This window comes from Alosa pseudoharengus, unplaced genomic scaffold (assembly GCF_046254945.1).
Source record: "Alosa pseudoharengus isolate Yale_2024_CS ecotype anadromous, Long Island Sound unplaced genomic scaffold, YU_APseudo_1.1 YU_APseudo_1.1_scf_3, whole genome shotgun sequence".
NCBI lineage: Eukaryota > Metazoa > Chordata > Actinopteri > Clupeiformes > Clupeidae > Alosa > Alosa pseudoharengus.
Genome location: NW_027468718.1, coordinates 15,938,568 through 15,958,693, shown reverse-complemented (window position 1 = coordinate 15,958,693; position 20,126 = coordinate 15,938,568). Strand labels below are relative to the sequence as shown.

The following is a 20,126-nucleotide window of genomic DNA, read 5'->3' as shown; positions in this document are numbered from 1 at the left end:
TGCCTGTTTCACACACGCGCCTGCACCCGCATATTAATTCAGCTGAATTAATTAGCTTTCCTCGTGGCATGGCAGCAAGCGCCCGCAAACTCAGGCTAATAGAAATCGACTGTGCTCGTCTCGTCGTCTTCCTCCTCCGCCACACACACACACACACACACACACACACACACACACACACACACACACACACACACACACACACACACACACACACACACACACACACACACACACACACACACACACACACACACACACACACACACACACACACACACACACACACACACACAGGCCACTGCACTCCTGCCAGGCACTGCCTTAATGATATGTCTCTATTCAACATTAACCCAGCTATCTCTCACCAGCCCAGTCAATAGCCATGACATCTAATAAGCTTAATGCACAGTCGCACTCCCCCGCCCCCGATTGGAGGGCCAGTTTGAAATCTCATGTCATGACTTCCTTTAGAGAGACGGTAACATCACACTGACTTTCAAAGGATGGATGGATGGATGGATGGATAGATGAATGGGTTAAAGGATGGATGGACAAATGAATAAATGAGTTTAAGATTTTATTGGTGTCACTCTGCAATGTATTATTGAGGGTAGGTGGAATGTAGCAATTCTTTTATTATTATTATTATTATTATTTTATTATTATACATGTATATATTTACTTTGCTATTAATCCAAATGTATAGCTGGGTTGTAGGCATTGACCAGTCCTTGTATTTGAGAGAAAGTGGAATAGAACATTATGTCCAATATTCCAATATGTGGTTTAATGTTCTGCATTATGTCCAATATTCCAATATGTGGTTTAATGTTCTGCATTTCTCATTAGTGGGTCACTTTGATACTAAAAGTATGATTCTATGTAATGACTGTATGAATATCTGTACTGTCCCTGTGTATATCTGTGTGTGACTATTTAGATAAGCGGGAATATTATGACTTTGCAGTGTTTCACTGTTCTGCATGGCTGCGTCAGTAGCTATCTGCTCCGGATTGCCAGGTTGCCACTGATCAGTCTGATTCAGTGTAGTCCAAGTGAGATGGGATGACCAACGCCATCTCCCGTCAGCCTGGAAGGATACTGATACCCTACTATTTCCCGTATAGTTGATCTTTAGGATCTTTAGGTGAAGTCATGCTGTCTCTCCCTTGATGCACATAATTGTAAATAAAACTCTGTTCCTGATTTTTCATACTATTGGTCTGACTGGGTCTCTATTTCATCTGTGGTATCAAAATTACCATCATATTGCACGTCTCCATTCAATTGCCCCCAAACTTTCAACCCTACACAAATTCTACACTTTCTGTGTGTGCGTGCGTGTGATAAAGAGTGCCTTGCCTGAGACGGAGAAAATTGTACAGAATACATAAAGAACACACACAATGAATATTTCACATGGTCTTCTCCAATTCTGAGTGGCAATACAACTCACCTGACACACACACACACACACACACACACACACACACACACGCGCACACAGGGAGGCAAGTGCCTGCATCTTACCCTGGTCTCGAAGAACTTCTCGAGGATCTGTAGCTCCTCCTGGCTCCAGGGCCCGGCGTTCTCCGGGGTGACCTTCAGCTGCAGCGCCTGGTAGGACTTGGGGTTCAGCGCCACCCGGCACTTCAGCACTTCAGTCTTGAACATGATCACGCCCGGCTCGTTTGAGTTCACGATGTTCAGCTGCGGACCAGAGAGGAGACGGAGGACAAACAGCACACATATTTAGGTCTCAGCACTTCTCTCCGGATAGATTTGCTCACAGCTCCCAAACAAGGAGAGGAGGTCTGTGGTCTCTAGACAGTGCAAGTATACACACATGCCATGCAAGTAGGAGTATAAGATAAAAGAAAAAACTAGATAAGTCAAATTTTAATTATTGTACGTCTCCAATTATCACACAATATTAGCTGTTTTTTTGTGTATTCTGCCTCCAGTCCAGAGTGGGCAGAATACGCAGCTACTCATTTACTTCACATTACAGAAGCAGACTGTTCTTACTGGCTGCCTCAGAATTTGATCTATGGTCAGCGGGCCACTGAAAAGAAGAACCTAGCCGTGTACAAGCAAGGTCTCTAGAATTTATGTGTGGCGTTAATATTCAAGCATATTGCAGCTTCAAGGGTGTGGCATTGAGCACTGGGCAGTGGAGCATTAAGGCCCATTGCCGTACTAAATGAAAATGAACACATGGTGAACAGTAAACCACGGACACAGACACACACATGCTAGGTGAAACACACAATTGCACACCCTTTCTCCTTCACACACACTGGCAAGTTGAAAGACTCTCTGGACACACACACACACACACACACACACACACACAATGATTCACTGGAGGCACACATTAAGCTGAAAGATTCTCTAGAGACCCACACCCACAGTCCCTCTCTCCGTGAGCTCCAGCTAAATGATTCTCTAAACACACAAACCCATCCTTCCTCACACCCACAGACTCCAGCTGAAAGATTCTCTGGAGCGGGCACACACACACAGTCCCTCACCGCTGGCTCCAGCTGAATGATCCTCTGCAGGTGCCGGCGCATGATGACGGAGCCGAGGAAGCGCTCGAGTGGCGAGCAGAGGTAGCTGCCCGCCGCCAGCCCGGGCACCTGGCACGGCGTGGGCGAGGGCAGAAGCAGCATGTGCAAGGCACTGTGGGTAAGGATGGTGGGGATGGAGGCTGCCCATGAGCGCTGGGGCAGCTTACGCGGCGGGGGCATGCTGCTCGGCATCGCCTGGGAGCCTGAGAACGAACGAACGAACGAACACACACACACACACACACACACACACACACACACACACACACACACACACACACACACACACACACACACACACACACACACACACACACACACACACACACACACACACACACACACACACACAAATAAATAAGTTCTGTGCAGTATATAGTATGTAGCATAGTACAAATGTGTAAAATACACACAAACACGTGCAAATCTATACCAGGCATATACGTAAGCGCATAACACATCGTGTATGCAAGTTTGAGTGCAAAATTATTCAAACACACACTATACAGATATAGAAAGAAAATACTTCCACTGTACAAACATATTTAATTATACACAGCCAGACATAGACAAACACAAATACACAGGTGAGCAATAGAAGAGTCTAATAAAACAACAAAGCCTTTTAACAGCGCCCCCTAAAGAGCCCTCTGCTGGGAAAGGGATAACGACAGAATGATACCCACTTGTGCCGGCACGAGGCGAGTGGGACGCGTCTGGAATGGGAGAGTGGAGCGAAGGGTTGCCAGGCGACATGCCGGGGATGCGGGCGCCGGGAGACGGCCCCGAAACCTGTGGGGAGCCGGGCCAGGTGCCCACGCGCTGGCTGGGCGACACCATGGCGTAGGGCGAACTGGGGTCCAGAGTTCCTGCAACAACATATCGCATACGCCGGGGGGGTAAGTTACGGAAAACACACACACACACACACACATCATGCCTTCATAAAGCTACAGTGCAATCATCATCATCATTGTAATCATGATCTACACAATCAAATGACATTTACCTTCTATTAGCACAAGTGTGGAAGAACATTACTCCGAGCATGAGTGTTAACATTCAATTTTATTCAATATTATGACAACTATACAATAACAAATATAATAGCTATAATGTCATCACTTTCTACATTGCATATTTTCATCTTCAAGCACTTTAAATCAGAGAAGCAAACAGAGACTAGACAGCCTACACAAATGCCATTACATTTCATAATGTAAAAATCGCTGGCATTTTGATGTAGGTAGCCATCAGCAGTTCAAGCCATCATTACTGTAGGTCAGAGTCATCAGAATGTAGTTTCATCTCAATGACTTCTTTAGAAAGCCCACAGAAACCAAACAATGAATTACCTAACACTACTCTGCAACCAAGGGTTATCAAAGGCTTTGGCTTGAGTGCGAGTCATTTGTTTGTGTGTGTGTGTGCGCGTGTATATATTAAACTGTGTGGTGCCGCCCCCCCCCCCCCCACTGCAATCTGTTGTGAAGATCTGGGTTGTCTTCAGATGAAAGCAGTGATGGGACATTCGACACTGAGGCACCGAAGCCTGTATCACTCCCGCAAAGCAAATTGTTGACGCAGCGTGTTGTAGCTTGTATCAAATTGGCATAAGCACGTGACGAAGCTTCAAACGTCCCCGAAGGGTTTTGCTGGATTCGAAAGTTAGCTGCTGCCCTTATACCCCACAGGATACCCCACAGGAGCAACACTGCTGTATTATATTAGCCTACTGCTCTAATGTAACAAAACCTGTGTTACGTGTCTTAGTTACTCAACAATCATTGTTGCTAAAGAACTTGTAACAATTCGCCCTTATTCAAAAGAACTGATTGCCACTACGCATAAATAAGGTTACAGGCGGATCTAATAAGCAGGAAATCGTGCTAGCTCAATGCAGGCGAAGGCAGTTTAACTTAAAGGCACACTATGCAGGTTTTTTAGCTTAATATGCAAGTTTTTTAGCTTCATTTACCTTCATTTACCAGCTTCAGAGTCATTGGAATGGTTATATGACTTTTTTTGGGTTGAATGGTGGCCGTCTCGCTTCCCCCTAGCGCCTGTGAGCGGAAAAACCACCCTTGCAACTGTGGGCCGGCGGCCTCAGTGTCAGGAAGTATAACGAGTGTAACGAATTGCTTTACTGCATTCAAATACACATACACGCCAGGCACCGGCTAGAAAAAGGTAGTGATGGAGTTTCTCAGACATTCGTCATGACAGAGCAAGCGAAAAATAAGTAAAAACCGAAAAAAAACAGTAAGGAAATTGCCAATACTGCATAGTTTACCTTTAACTTAAACTGGCAAAAGGCCTTGCCTTCCTCTTAATAAAAGTGTATATTAAAGAAAAAAAAAAAACTCTCTTACAGAAAGAAACACAAAGATATGAGATTGATTCACGTTGTATTTCAATGAACGAACTTGCGGCCGCCCGGCACGCAACTGAAGGCCCGACACACAATTAACAACAAAGCTTCACAATGCACAAACAAATACCCACCCAAAGTTCAGTGCCCAATAGTCCCGACATTAAACAGATGAATCAAACAGTCCAAAACACAAACGGAATAGGAAAGAGATGTTGCGCTTACAGTCAGTTGAGAAGTCGCAATCTCACCAAAACACGCACGTTAGGAAAAAAAGATCCTTTACTTGCTGTAATCCAATTACTTCGAAAAAAATGATAATCCACAGCGATCGCAGATACCGAGAAAGAGTCACGGTATGTTCAGCATGCAAGGCCTCTAACGCGCATTACTCCAGCCAGCTTCACACAGGTAACTCTCGGGGGCGAGCGCTCTCCCCGCACCTCCATTTAAACTAAGTGCAATAAGTCACTCCTACCCAAAACGCGCGTTCAACAGTCAGCTGACAAATTTACATACATGGCATATTAAATAGAAAAAATAGTAACACATTTTCATTCAAGCAACCATGTAAAAAGGTGATTTTGGCAACCTTTACAAAATTTTAAATATTTTTTGTTGTTGCATAGGCCTAATAAAAAACCCTTGTTATGTGACTCACGGGGATTGAACCCACGTCGCCGGATTTATCGTTCTCAGCGTTACCTCTACTCTGCCGTAGGCCTATCGAAAAACAGGGTGTTCATGAACTATTTTTTTCTAACGGCCTGTTAAGTCCTAAAACAGACTACCTAAATAATGCCTCTTGGTTATGGGTAGGCTATGGCAGTTTATTGGATAAGGCCTAAACTTTATTTATTTATTTAACGGAAATTGATATTACCACATAGCAGTAAAAGTCTGCATCTCTTGCTGCAGTTTGTTCAAACCAACTGAACACATGTAAATTTAAACGCTGAACACACTAGGCTATATTCAAACATTATACCCTAGTTCTAACTAATTTATTTAATTTTCAGTCATCTCATGCCATATGCATGTGTCCGTTATGCCTCTCTTATGTTCATGTTGTAAGCTTCGTTCGGCTGTGTCGAATTCATAGCCGCTGTCATTTCTGCTGACCACCAGATGTCACTGTGTTGTCTTCGATGCTTTTGCGATACAATCAGGAAGAAGCTTCAGAAGCTTCACAAGGTTTTGTTCGCCCATCACTAGATGAAAGCAGGCTCTGCGGGAGACTGGACACACACACACACACACACACACACACACAGCCCATCACCATCATGATCATGTTCTTTTGATACTCTCCGCTCGCTTTCATCTTCTTCGTTTCCTCCATCTCTACATTCCGCTGCCTCCCTTCTTACTCCGTCAATCTCTCTCTCTCTCCCTCTCTCTCTCTCCCTCTCTCTCACTTTCATGCCTTCAGTCTCTCTCACACACTCTGACTATAACACACACACGCACACACACACACATCTCTGGTAGTTCTAGTGTTGTGAGGACACTAAAGAGCGCATTGTCAGAAGTGAGAGGTAAGCTACAGTCTCTGACCAAGAGAGGGAGCTGTGGGAGTATATAGGACTGGACATTACTAGCCAATGCAGCTAACTCGTGCCTGAGCCATGCAAAGCCTGTGCTTTGGGCCGAAAATACCCAAGAGATCTGTTCCAGAGAAATGACACATTCAGCAGATATAAGTTAGGTTTGAGATCACGCTATTAGGGGAAATCCCTGATCCGGCCTGATTTCAACTGAAGCACATCACCAGATTCCAGCCTTCCCCCGACACTTCCTCTGTAAATCTCTGGGTCCCCTCCAGAACCCCCAGCTAATAACACTGTCTGCTCGCTCGAGGCCCCCCGCTTCACCGTACCCTCAGGCTGGCATGACTTACCATGTGGGCTGGCAAAGTTGGAGGTCTGGCCAATGGTAATGCCCAGAGAGGAGGGCGACGGGGTGGGCCCGAACGGGGAAGGGGCCCGCAAGGGGAGGCCGCCACTAGGGGAGTTGGCCGCGTGGATGGTCCCTGCACACACATCAACCAATCAGTGTGCTTTGTCGGGTCGACCACGTCAGGAATCTTGTGCTCGCTCGCTCGCTCTCAAACCACCAGTATGGTTCAACGTAAATGCTTGTTTGCTTTCAAACATCTAAATGATGACTGGAGGGTTCGACTATTAACTCGTAGAAGATTTCAACTCTCAACATCCGAACTTCACGTCAGAGGAGGTCACGAAAAATGGGGGAAAAAACAACAATGGCGATTTACATTGAGCCATACTGTCACAGACGACACAGGAGTGTACACGCGTCCAGCTACAAGATGGATCTTGGTGGTGATGAGGCCATTCCACTGGGTGAGATGGGGGTTAGGGTGGTTCACAATATAATGGTATAAGTAAAAGTTTTCCAAATTTTGCCAGATCGCATTTTGCCTTGTTCCTATTGACATTTCGAACATCTGTACCAAAAATTGAGCCAATAGGACGCCAGTAAAGGGTGGCACACTTTTTCACAATTGCTCAACCTAAGAATGCATAACTTTCGCAGGAACCAGAAACTTCAACAAAATAAAAGATAAGTATGGTCATTAATAATCTCTCCCTGTACTTATACTAAATGAGTAAGAACATTAGAACAGTTCAAACACTATTCGCTGTATGATGACTTAGTTCTTTTTGATACTTTTCTCTGTGTCCTTGCACAACACGGAGCAAAAATTGCTTTTGGTCTTCGTTTCGCACAGATTGTTGACAGCATTTAATAAGGGCAATGCCTCTCTCTGCGCTGTCGTTGATGACCTTCAAGGAATTAACTTTTTGACGCAGTTTCTCATCTGTGAGAATGGACCTCACATCATCAGGGTTACTTTTGCCATCCATTTGGCCTTCAGTAAGAACCTCAAAGAAGTGGATTGAGCAGCGAGTGACGAGGCTAGAGATGGTAGTACTGCTCTTGTGGAAGAAAGACTTGGCATCAAGTCTTTGAGCATCTTCCCAGGGCGTCTTTCACGATTTCTCAGCATTGTCTCTTTTTCTTCAGCATCAACACAACAACAACAACAACAACAACACGTTACATTTATTTAGCGCTTTTCTCAACACTCAAAGCGCTTCACAGGGAAGGGGGGACCTCACTAATGGTACTGAGCTGAGCATCAAAAAATGCCAGGGCGAAGTTCTTCTGACGGGTACCACAAATGTCGTCCAATGCTCTTCAATGCAGCATCCGCAATGGTTTTATCCGTGTGCCACCCCTAAATGTGCAGCAATTGACTCTATTTTTGGTACAGATGCTTACAATGCCAATTGGAACAAGACAAAACGCGATCTGGCAAAATTTGGTGAAAATTAATTTTGTGAACCACCCTAATGGGGGTGGATGAGTCCATTCTGCTGGGTGAGATGGGGGTGGATGAGGCCATTCCACTGGGTGAGATGGGGGTGGATGAAAGCACTAAGGCCATGCTATACTCCTCTCTCAGGGTGGATGCTTGTGTGGATGACTACCAATGTGCGTTTAAGGCGTGCATGTGTGTGTGTCAGTGTGTGTGAGTGAGCAAGCAAGATCAAAACTAGGGAGGCATCCTGCCTCGACTGAACACAGCAACAAACATGCAAGCAGGTAACTGACAGCGCATGAGATTCCTCAAGTACAGATGGAGATGGGGAACAAAAACAAATTAGGAGAATGTTTTGTTCAAACATATTTGAACATATCTTTGCTATTTGGAAGAATGCCAAGCGCATTTGGCAAACATAAATGTAGAAGCCCCTTAAAAACACACACAAGTTCAGTTTACACATATACACACACACTTTCGCACGCGCTCTCACACACACACACACACACACACACTCCTCACCAGGTGACTGAGTAGGTATCATGGAGGGAGAGGGTGTCACGTTGCTATGGTACACGTTGGGAGGAGACATAAGAGGCGGGTAGACTCCGCCCCCCTGGCCTTTGATTGGCTGTTGCGGCTGGATGTGGCCCATGAAGGAGTCCATGTCCACACCCGGCGACGGCGGGTTGTCGTCCTCGTTGACCGAGCGACGGCGAGCATCCTGGTTGCTGTCCACAAACATGTTTAGGAATGTCTACAGAACAGGAACAAAAACATCAACAAATTAGATATTGATTACATTAGATATTAGATTTTATACAGTCATGTATCACCAAAACATGTGTGCAAAAGGTGTGACAACTGCCAACCCACCCATGTAAGCATTCAAGTCCACCATCACCACTTGCAACAAGTCATTTTTATCCACACACCTCATCACATTACACCAAAAACCTCACCCTTATCACCAAAACATCAGACAGAGACAGAAGACAAGCAAGTGACGGACAACAACAATCCCAAGCAACAGCTCCACTGCACGTTACCTAACCAATACTTCCTACACTAAACCATACCTTAGTGAATAAACAGGTGAAACAGCCTCCCATTGCAACCTCATTCACAAACACATAAAAGGAATAACATTTCATTGGCACTCTCAAGTACCTTCAGCCCTGGTGCCGGGTAAAAGCCCTCGACGATCTTGGTGTTGTCGAAGAGGCTGTAGGCTCCGTCGCGGATGGCCACCACTCCGCGGCTGCGGCAGTAGATGTCGATGCAGTACATGTTGCGGAAGGCCAGGCGGATGTGGGTGGGCGACTGGGGCAGGATGGAGAAGCACTGGTAGGCCGTGTTGGTGCGCTGCGTCAGGCCCAGCATGGGCACCGTGGGCAGCTTGTTAATGGCGTTCAGTGGACCCTGCGTGTCAAACAGCACCTGGGAGGAGGGAACACAAACACACACACAAACAAGCACACAAACAAACAAACAAACAAACAAACAAACAAACAAACAAACAAAGACAAAAATACAGGATCAGACTACGGAGCGAAGAAAGCTTTAGGCACTCAATTGAAGACCAAACTCTTTAGGATCTTTGAGACTAAAGCTGCTTCACATGAAAATCATCTGTCTGAAATGAAGCTGCAGTAAACACCAAAACAATTTTGAGAAAGAAATATACTTTTCATGAAGTTCATGTCATGAATTTATCATCACCAATGATTCTTTTTCCCAATGACAGTTAAGGGTTTAGAGGGGCCCTTCGCCTACTCTTCTAAGAACACAGAGAGAAATAACATTCTTTGTTCTCCCGGTCTTGGTGGGAAAGGTTGATGTAACGTTGTGAAATACGGCACTATTAAACAAAAGCAGTATGAATCGTCAACAACGCCACGGGGGGAGAAACCATAAAGCACACGGTGGGGTGGGGTGGGGTGGTGTGCAGGTGGTGTGGAGGTGGTGCGGAGGTGAGGTGGGGGTACCTGCATGAGCTGCACCACGTTGGGCGTCTTGTTGAACATCTCCTGCAGCTGGTGCAGGATGATGTTGTGGCAGTTGCTGCAGCCCGAGTTGGGCCCTACGGTGCCCAGGGACAGGTGGAACCGCTGGGTCCCCGAGTTCCACTGGATGGTCACCTGATTGGAGCGGAGACACGGAGGGATGAAGAACCACACAGTGCAGGAAGGAGGAAGGGATAGAGGAAGAGGAAGAGACAAAGAGAAGGACAGCGGGAGAGAAAGAAAGACAAGAGAGATAAAAAGGCCAAATAACTGCAGCCCACAGGGAGATGCATCATGAAGGCAGTTAAATTGCTTCACCAACTGCCTAGACATGATTTAAAAAAATCAATATCATCTCCTCATGTCTTGTTCAGTGTCCACTTATCTTTGTAGCGGTAATATTTACAGGGCTATAAAAAGGCCCAAATGAAAAGCATTAGTTCTGATTGGGCAGGCTGCTGCTGTATGGGTGTGTATGTGTGTGTGGTGTGTGTGTGTGTGTGTGTGTATGTGTGGGTGTGTGTGGTGTGTATGTGTGTGTATGTGTGTGTGTGTGTATGTGTGTGTGTATGTGTGTGTGTGTGTGTGTGTGTGTGTATATATGTGTGTGTGTGGGTATGTGTGTATGTGTATGTGTGTGTGTGGTGTGTATGTGTGTGTGTGTGTGGTGTGTATGTGTGTGTATGTGTATGTGTGTGTGTGTGTGTGTGGGGGGGGGGGGGGGGGGTGTGTGGGTGTGTGGGTGGGGGGGGGTATGTGTGTGTGTGTGTGTGGGTGGGGGTGTGGGTGGGGGTGTGTGTGTGTGTGGGGTGGGGGGGGGGGGGGCTATGTGTGTGTGTGTGTGTGTGTGTGTGTGTGTGTGTGTGTGTGTGTGGGTGGTGGGGGTATGTGTATGTGCACAGAGGTGTCAGTAGGCACACTGAGGAGGGACGAGCACAGAGGTGGCTTTGTGGAGCATCTCTTTCATGTCTGCCTCGCCATAAAGACGCCTCTGTGCTTACTTCTGGAACCTTCCTCTGACTGGGAGCATGTGGTCTGACTCTAGTGCCACAGCTCAGCTGCTCTCTCTGTGTGTGTGTGTGTGTGTGTGTGTGTGTGTGTGTGTGTGTGTGTGTGTGTGTGTATATGTATGTACGGTCAACACCCAGTTGCTTGTGTGGGTAAAGTAGCTGTTCGCAAAAGAAAATCACGATACGTGTTCAAATAGAGACTGTGTGAACTGCATTTTGCACCTCTTGGGGTTTGAAGATAAGCATGTGTGTGTGTGTGTGTGTGTGTGTGTGTCTCAGGGCTTTATTCCTGAATTCAACTCACCGAGCTTCCCTTGGTGTTCCCGTAGCATAGGACCAGCTTACGGTAGTTGTACAGCCGGATCTCTGAGAACAGACTTAGGTAGGAGGGCATTTCTGCAGGGACAACGGCATAGGTCAGTACAGAGACCTGACTGATCCTAACTCTCACACACACACACAATCATATCCAGCACAGTACTCAATATATTCATGTTTTATACTAAAACGTCATAATAAAATTAATTAAATGCGGTGTAATTAAACCCCTATGCCTATATAATAAATCTCTACAACAAAAATGACACACCAAGGATTTGTATGTAGTGCTGTATCAAACATCATGATGATTAATATGCCTTTGTACTTTGGAGGGGGACTTTGCGTAATGCTACTTAAATCCCATTAGCGTGCCTCTCTCGTTAGCAATGTTTGTCTTGTTGCTGCAGCGCTAAACTAAATGAACCATAGAAAATGAAACTCTTGAAAATGAAACATTAGAGTGCTGCCGCTGTGCCAGGGTGTAAATCTGATTTTTATGCTTTCAGTGTTTATAGCGATCAACACACACAAGAGGACGCAAACCCACAGCACCACACTAAACCAGTGCAGGCACACGAGAGAGAGAGAGAGAGAGAGAGAGAGAGAGAGACTAACACATTCTAACACAAGCAAACACAAACACACATAAGCCCACACACTCACACCATCACATAGACAAATACTATGTGACACATAGCGTGGGAACTTCAACTCACCAGGTGAGCAAACGCACACAAAAGTATGAGGCCTGGGGACAAGGGTTCACACACACATTCTCTCTCTCTCTCTCTCTCTCACACACACACTCACATACCTGACAGGCAGCGGGAAAACTCCAGCACACACTCATAGAGCTGGCTGATGCTGTTCCAGTCATTCAGGAACATCTCCACGACCTTGCGCCCCCCCACTGGCTCCGACAGTGGGTTCTCATAGGTCAGGTAGACATGTCGTGTTGACGCTATGGACATGGACACGGACACACACACACACACACACACATACACACAAATATATGAACACCTGTGTTAAAATCATACTACTGCTAGTTCAGTATGCCCCCAGAGCATAGAGTCCTCATTCAAATTAACCACAGAATGTGGATGGATGAGAAGCACTAGGTGAGTCAGTTGTGTAAACGAGTCACAACTGGTCGAAGACACTAAACCCTCCGTCTTTAAGTGTGTCTGACTCACGCGTTCAAGAAATCTTCTGCCAAACCACAGGAAGAACACCTGTTTTAAAGGACTGTTTGAGCAGAGGTTCAGTAGTAAGCCCATGGGTTTTTAGGTTTTATAGGACTACCTAAGACAGTCAGAGTAGACAAGGAAAGAAAGGTTGTGTTGGAGATCTGAATGGCTATATTTGGAGATTTCCCAGGAAAATGTCCAGTAGAGCTAAAACAAGTACAAGGCTAGAGGCACAGGAGAGCTGGGGCAATCAAAAAAAAGTTACACTCGTCCGATCAGTGTGATGTCATATCCTGCCGTGGCTTGATAACTTGGATATCGATATCCACATTTTGGATATCGGATGCGCTTTAATAGTGTTGTGCGTGCAAATATCCTACTATGGACGTGCATACCATACAACAACTGATGCCAATCGATTTATTTCATGTTATAGGTTAGACACTAAAAATGACCACAGTGTAGATTACGCTATCGCTCGCAAATGCGGAAGTAATTGTTTTTAAATATAGGCGGTCTTGTGCTTCTCCACGTTTCACGATTGGCCAACATTTTCCCAAAGCCTAGTTTGACAAATAGATCACATAACTGCTATCGTAGTGTCACTTAACGTATACCCCTGAGTCAAGGCTTTGTGAAGCCTCGATATGTCTACATAGCCTAGATATGTCTAACGTGCTTCGTAGTATACCCCACTGTTGCACATTTTGCTTATTTGTAAATCATGTAGGGCAGCTAATTAAACATGAGACCTGGAATGCGTCAATAGAATGTGTTACATTTTTATCTGGTGGATGGTGGGGGTACGCGAGCCGATGTAGATGGTGGTACGTCGGAAAAAAAAATTTGGGATCCGCTGGCCTAGAGTGAAAAGAGTTAAAGTAGAGGTAGCATGTTGGGAAAGTGTGGGTTGATGCGTACTCTGCTCTTTGATGGAGGTGCTGGTCAGGGGGCAGTTGGAGAAGACGAGCTCGGCCACCCAGGTGCGGTTGTTGCGGCCCTGCAGCCTGAAGGTGCAGTCCAGCAGAGAACGATCTAGAGCCTTCCGGGTCTCCTCACACACTCCTTTGCTGGGAGGAACCCTAAAGAATGAAACATTGTTTGTTTTTGTAAAATTCCAACAAATGTTAAACATTCTTTGAATTTTCAAAATAATTCTGTATTGGTACCTGAGGGTGAGATATTTGTTGTATATTGTATGAGATTTAATGTTTATTTCCATCACTTGTTGATAAGAAATAATGAAGAAATTTCCCATTTCTCCCCCCTTAAAACTTCCACTTGGTTTTGATTGCCCTCAACATTAAAGTCCCCAGATATATAACGTTATTTGATGGGCAGATATCATGAACATAATCAGATAGCTTCGTGAGATATTTTCTAACATTAGTGTTCAAAACTCAACAGTCCATTGGATGTGCATCAAACTAACATATTCCAACATATTTCGAATTTTAATATGCTTATTTGCGAAAATATATAAAAAATTTGGCTGGCTCACTGAGCTCGCACGGTATCCTGGTATTTTCATCTCCCACTTCGTTTTAAGCTTGCATCGGTCCTGGCTATATTTTGAGGGTTGATTTTAAGGGGAAAATAGCACTTCCCCTTGCTCCCTAAAGTAATGACACCCTACCCCTACACATGCACGCGCAAAAACGAGGGTTAGGGCAAAAATCTAGGGGTAGGGGAGGTATTGGGACGGGCCCTTACTTTCTCTAATCTACTGAATTTAGAGACAGTGTGTGACTAAAATGTTGCCAGGCCATCATGCGCCTCGGGGACTCACTTGAGGATGCGGATGGCATGACTGCAGCCGTCTCCTTCTACCTGAACGCCCTGATGAGGAACCTCCATGCTGGTCAGCTGAGAGAGAAGAACACAGGATACAGTCAGTACACACACAAGTATAGAGTGACCCGTGTTACACACACTAGCCCACAACCCTTACAACACAAGTATAGAGTGACCCGTGTTACACACACTAGCCCACAACCCTTACAACACAAGTATAGAGTGACCCGTGTTACACACACTAGCCCACAACCCTTACAACACAAGTATAGAGTGACCCGTGTTACACACACTAGCCCACAACCCTTACAACACAAGTATAGAGTGACCCGTGTTACACACACTAGCCCACAACCCTTACAACACAAGTATAGAGTGACCCGTGTTACACACACTAGCCCACAACCCTTACAACACAAGTATAGAGTGACCCGTGTTACACACACTAGCCCACAACCCTTACAACACAAGTATAGAGTGACCCGTGTTACACACACTAGCCCACAACCCTTACAACACAAGTATAGAGTGACCCGTGTTACACACACTAGCCCACAACCCTTAAGTCACAAGTATAGAGTGACCCGTGTTACACACACTAGCCCACAACCCTTACAACACAAGTATAGAGTGACCCGTGTTACACACACTAGCCCACAACCCTTACAACACAAGTATAGAGTGACCCGTGTTACACACACTAGCCCACAACCCTTACAACACAAGTATAGAGTGACCCGTGTTACACACACTAGCCCACAACCCTTAAGTCACAAGTATAGAGTGACCCGTGTTACACACACTAGCCCACAACCCTTAAGTCACAAGTATAGAGTGACCCGTGTTACACACACTAGCCCACAACCCTTACAACACAAGGATAGAGTGACCCGTGTTACACACACTAGCCCACAACCCTTACAACACAAGTATAGAGTGACCCGTGTTACACACACTAGCCCACAACCCTTACAACACAAGGATAGAGTGACTTGTACCAATGACTAATTTGCTTCATTTGGATTTTAGAAGATTTGTCATGATTACAACATCTAAACAGGACATGACCTATACAGCTGAGAGCAGGAAGCAGAAAGGAGAGCCAATACACACATAAATTCTGTGACCAGAAAGTGTGCAGTGAAACGTACCCATGTCTCATCATGACATTTGCTTCATTTTGATGTTATATGATTTATTGACATAATTAGAACATCTAAATATCTGAATATGGGCTACATCCTTGATCAGTGTTAAATGACATAATCTACTGTAGGAGCCAAATTGAATAGACGCCTTACCTCGCAGCGCAGGCCGATAAGCGGCATGTTGGTGTCACACATGGCCACCAGATGGGCCAGCTCCTTGTTGAAGGCGCACATCTCCCCCGAGCGCTTGGGCTTCTTGGGCTCGATAGCTCCCTGCTCCCCCGACAACTGCCACACACACATAGACATACACACAGACACACACACATACACAGAGAAACACACACACACAGAAACACAGACACAGACACACACACACACACACAAACACACACCTTCATCAACACCTTCACAAGAGTTTGGTTTTCTGTTAGCCTTGTTTCAAATGAGTTTTACAGCAGGTTTGGATAAGTGTGTGCGGGCACCGGCCCGCATCAATATCTGTGTAAAATACTGACGAGATGCTGGTGATGGTGGCCCAGTGGTGGCCTCACTAAAGTTTAACGTCTTCAAGGAACAGTCTGTCTGCTATTACATATTCTCAAATAAACGTCACAGCAAGCCACAGAAAATGTCCTCTTGGTGCCAGACACTGATAAGATACTAAATTCTATATGGTGTGTGTGTGTGTGTGTGTGTGTGTGTGTGTGTGCGTATATTTCATGGTGTGTGTGTGTGTGCATGTGTGTGGACGGCCCTACGTGTAAAGCCTCCGGTCCACCTACTTTCCGCTTGGTGCCTGGCCGCAGTGCTCTGCTGGACGAGAGGTCCCGAGCCAGCTCCTCCAGGTTGGGCTTGAACTGCTGCAGCAGCTGGGCACAGGGCAGCCCATCCTCACCGCTGTCCTCCTGGCCCACGGACAGGAAGTAATACTTATACTCTAACTCTGTGGGGCAGCCGGGCACGTCGAACATCTCCACCACCTGAAGGGGGCAGCAGAGAGACGGGTCATGGAGTGCTCATAATCAGGCTGAGCACAGAAAACAAGCATTGCATCAATCATACTAATCAATAGGGACAATTAGACTGGTTACAGCTAAACTACTACTAGACATGTCTACCATCTGACAACCCTTTATACTGCTGTTGAAATTGTTGATACTGCAACACATATAGAGACAGATCAGCTCAAAACAAAACAAGTATCCAAATCATTCCGTGTACTTAACATACTGTATAACAACTCAACATTGAATTGAGTTGAATTTCCCCTGGGGATCAATAAAGTATCTATCGATCCATCATTGATTAATTGCATACAGTTTGTTTTATCTATAAGCTGCTGGGGGAGGTGTTATTCTTACTATGTAATACTGAGGAAGGCGGGTCATCTTGATAAAGAGCTTGTGTTTCGTTAGGCTGCCTGCTGGATGATTGGCGGCGTTTGACAAGTGGAGTGTGTCTGAGCACAGGGTGGGGAGGTGCTTCACAGACTGCTTACACCGCTGCTCCCCCAACCAGAACCTGAACACACACACACACACACAAAGATGCATGTTCATACATATACAAGGTATCAGTATTGATTACAAGCAAATCTAATCAACACTTAAGCATCCAAGCATAAAGACTGCGACTGCAGATATTCTCCATCATAAATACAGCTGCTGAAATGCACACACGCACGCACGAACGCACGCACGCACGCACGCACGCACGCACGCACGCACGCACGCACGCACGCACGCACGCACGCGTGCGAGGGCAGCCTAATGGTAGTGAAGAAAGGTCCCTCGCTATAACGTCCAGCAGTGAAAAAGCGCTCGTTCTGTTTAGGACGGGCTTGTGCAGGTGCTAGACTTTAATCAAAAATTACCACCTGTCAGGACTACTGGTGTCATACTGGCTGAATCAATCTATTCTGGGGCTGGAGGCACTTTGGAAATGTCAGCGCCCCGGAACAATTTTACACACTGACTAACTTTCAAACGAGCAAGAAATAAAGAGGTGATAAATGGGGCCTTCAGAATAAAATGTCTGCAACACATTAAGGCTGCGAATTCAATAATAACACCTTGTGGATGAACGGACAGGGGACATTCAGAGAACAAGCGTTGGCCACAGGCCTGAATTTAGCCTTCTCCTTTGGGAATGACTGCACACCTTTTTTGCTCAATTAGAAATAAAAGCACTGGACAGTGAAATGATGCCTGTGTGTGTGTGTGTGTGTGTGTGTGTGTGTGTGTGTGTGTGTGTGTGTGTGTGTGTGTGTGTGTGTGTGTGTTTACTTGAGCTGCTGAAGCCAAGTGAGGATGCGCTTCATGTCATCATTGATGGTCTTCTCGATATCATCCAGCATGGACTGATCTGGAGTAGAGAAGATCAGTAAAAGAGCTGGTCAGTTAATGACAAAAAGAAACAACCATCTCGAGTTGAAGGACCTTTCAAAACTGCAATCATGAATAGAGCTGCATTTTGTAAAATTTGCTAGCAATTAACAGAGTGATCCTTAAAGGTCGCAAAAAAAGTTTACTTGGCTAATTTGCGTCAACTTACCAAGTCCGTAGAGCATTGGCTGGAACATTCCGGAGTGCAAATCAACAAATATGTGGAGACACTCTGATCGCCCGCAGGGCTCCAGAATGGGGATGACGAGCGTGGGCAGGGCCGTCTCGATGAACGCTGGGGGACACACAGATCAACCAAAACACACTCATCACACAGGTCAACCAAAACACTCACCATACAGTTATACACACACATCAACCAAAACACACTCATCACACAGATCAACCAAAACACACTCATCACACAGGTCAACCGAAACACACCAGTGTTTCCTCTATGTTGATTTGGTAGTGGCGGCCCCACAGGGTTTAGTTTTCTTCCCCCACAGTATCAGAAATGGGGCAGACGTACAATAGACGCAGTTGCCTTTCAAAATTCATTGTGCAGACCTGTTGTAGATTCTCCAAATATACAGCTCAATCACAACTGAAAATAATGCCTCATTGTGTGTGAATATAGGGGTGAATACATATAATTGTTTGTGTTGCAGCGAAGTGTCAGTTGTCAGTTCCGTGGGACGGGCTTACACATCAACCAAAACACACTCATCACACAGGTCAACCGAAACACACTCACCATACAGTTATACAGACACATCAACCAAAACACACTCATCACACAGGTCAACCGAAACACACTCACCATACAGTTATACACACACATCAACCAAAAAACACTCATCACACAGGTCAACCGAAACACACTCACCATACAGTTATACACACACATCAACCAAAACACACTCATTACACAGGTCAACCGAAACACACTCACCATACAGTTATACACACACATCAACCAAAACACACTCATCACACAGGTCAACCGAAACACACTCACCATACAGTTATACACACACATCAACCAAAACACACTCATTACACAGGTCAACCGAAACACACTCACCATACAGTTATACACACACATCAACCAAAACACACTCATCACACAGGTCAACCGAAACACACTCACCATACAGTTATACACACACATCAACCAAAACACACTCATCACACAGGTCAACCGAAACACACTCACCATACAGTCATACACACACATCAACCAAAACACACTCATTACACAGGTCAACCAAAACACACTCACCATACAGTTATACACACACATCAACCAAAACACACTCATCACACAGTTATTCGTGTCGTTTCTTCAAATGTTTTAAAACGTGTGTGAGATTATGTATGTGTGTATCTGTGAATATGTGTGTGGAAACACAAATGGTTATGCAATAAGTAGAGATGCCCCATTATTTTCAAACTGAGTATTTACATTTGTGTTATTGCCAATAATACTGGGTACCAATACTAATAATACTAAAACTAACTATGAGGTTAGCATAAAAATACAATGAATGGGAAGGCAGGTTTTATTTTCTTATTTCTTGGGACTATTTTTGCAAGATGACATTGAATCTGATTTCATGAGAAGAAATTATCGTCCTCTTGAGAGATACTAAAAGGTAGTGGCTATGCTACTATGCTTTAGGCGAAATGGTCAAATGAAGGGTTATTGGTGCGTGGTATCGGAGAACGCGAGATAAGAATATGAGCATAGTATCGGCCCAACACCTGATGCAGGTATGGGTATCGGCCCAACACCTGATGCAGGTATGGTATCGGCCCAACACCTGATGCAGGTATGGGTATCGGCCCATCACCTGATGCAGGTTTGGGTATCGGCCCAACACCTGATGCAGGTATGGGTATCGGTACATCCCTAGCAATAGATGTCCAACAGTAAGCATAAATCAATAACAGATGTAATCATGTACGGAG

General features: G+C 45.4%; 1 protein-coding gene across 2 annotated transcripts in view; it reads right to left on the bottom strand.

Annotated features, from left to right (window-relative positions):
* The window catches only part of med14 (mediator complex subunit 14), a 32,119-nt gene that overhangs the window by 3,106 nt on the left and 8,887 nt on the right, over window positions 1-20,126 (bottom strand). The window contains exons 11-26 of one of the 2 annotated variants that reach the window (XM_076263374.1): window positions 18,322-18,447; window positions 18,054-18,132; window positions 17,130-17,289; window positions 16,551-16,748; window positions 15,919-16,053; window positions 14,613-14,689; window positions 13,745-13,905; window positions 12,448-12,594; window positions 11,617-11,708; window positions 10,285-10,437; window positions 9,467-9,736; window positions 8,819-9,053; window positions 6,848-6,979; window positions 3,263-3,445; window positions 2,538-2,779; window positions 1,534-1,713 (exon numbers count right to left, since the gene is read on the bottom strand). In XM_076263374.1, coding sequence (XP_076119489.1) covers window positions 1,534-1,713; window positions 2,538-2,779; window positions 3,263-3,445; window positions 6,848-6,979; window positions 8,819-9,053; window positions 9,467-9,736; window positions 10,285-10,437; window positions 11,617-11,708; window positions 12,448-12,594; window positions 13,745-13,905; window positions 14,613-14,689; window positions 15,919-16,053; window positions 16,551-16,748; window positions 17,130-17,289; window positions 18,054-18,132; window positions 18,322-18,447 — 2,570 coding nt within the window. The remainder of the gene's footprint in view (window positions 1-1,533; window positions 1,714-2,537; window positions 2,780-3,262; window positions 3,446-6,847; window positions 6,980-8,818; window positions 9,054-9,466; window positions 9,737-10,284; window positions 10,438-11,616; window positions 11,709-12,447; window positions 12,595-13,744; window positions 13,906-14,612; window positions 14,690-15,918; window positions 16,054-16,550; window positions 16,749-17,129; window positions 17,290-18,053; window positions 18,133-18,321; window positions 18,448-20,126) is intronic. The other variant, XM_076263373.1, reaches the window with a different exon arrangement.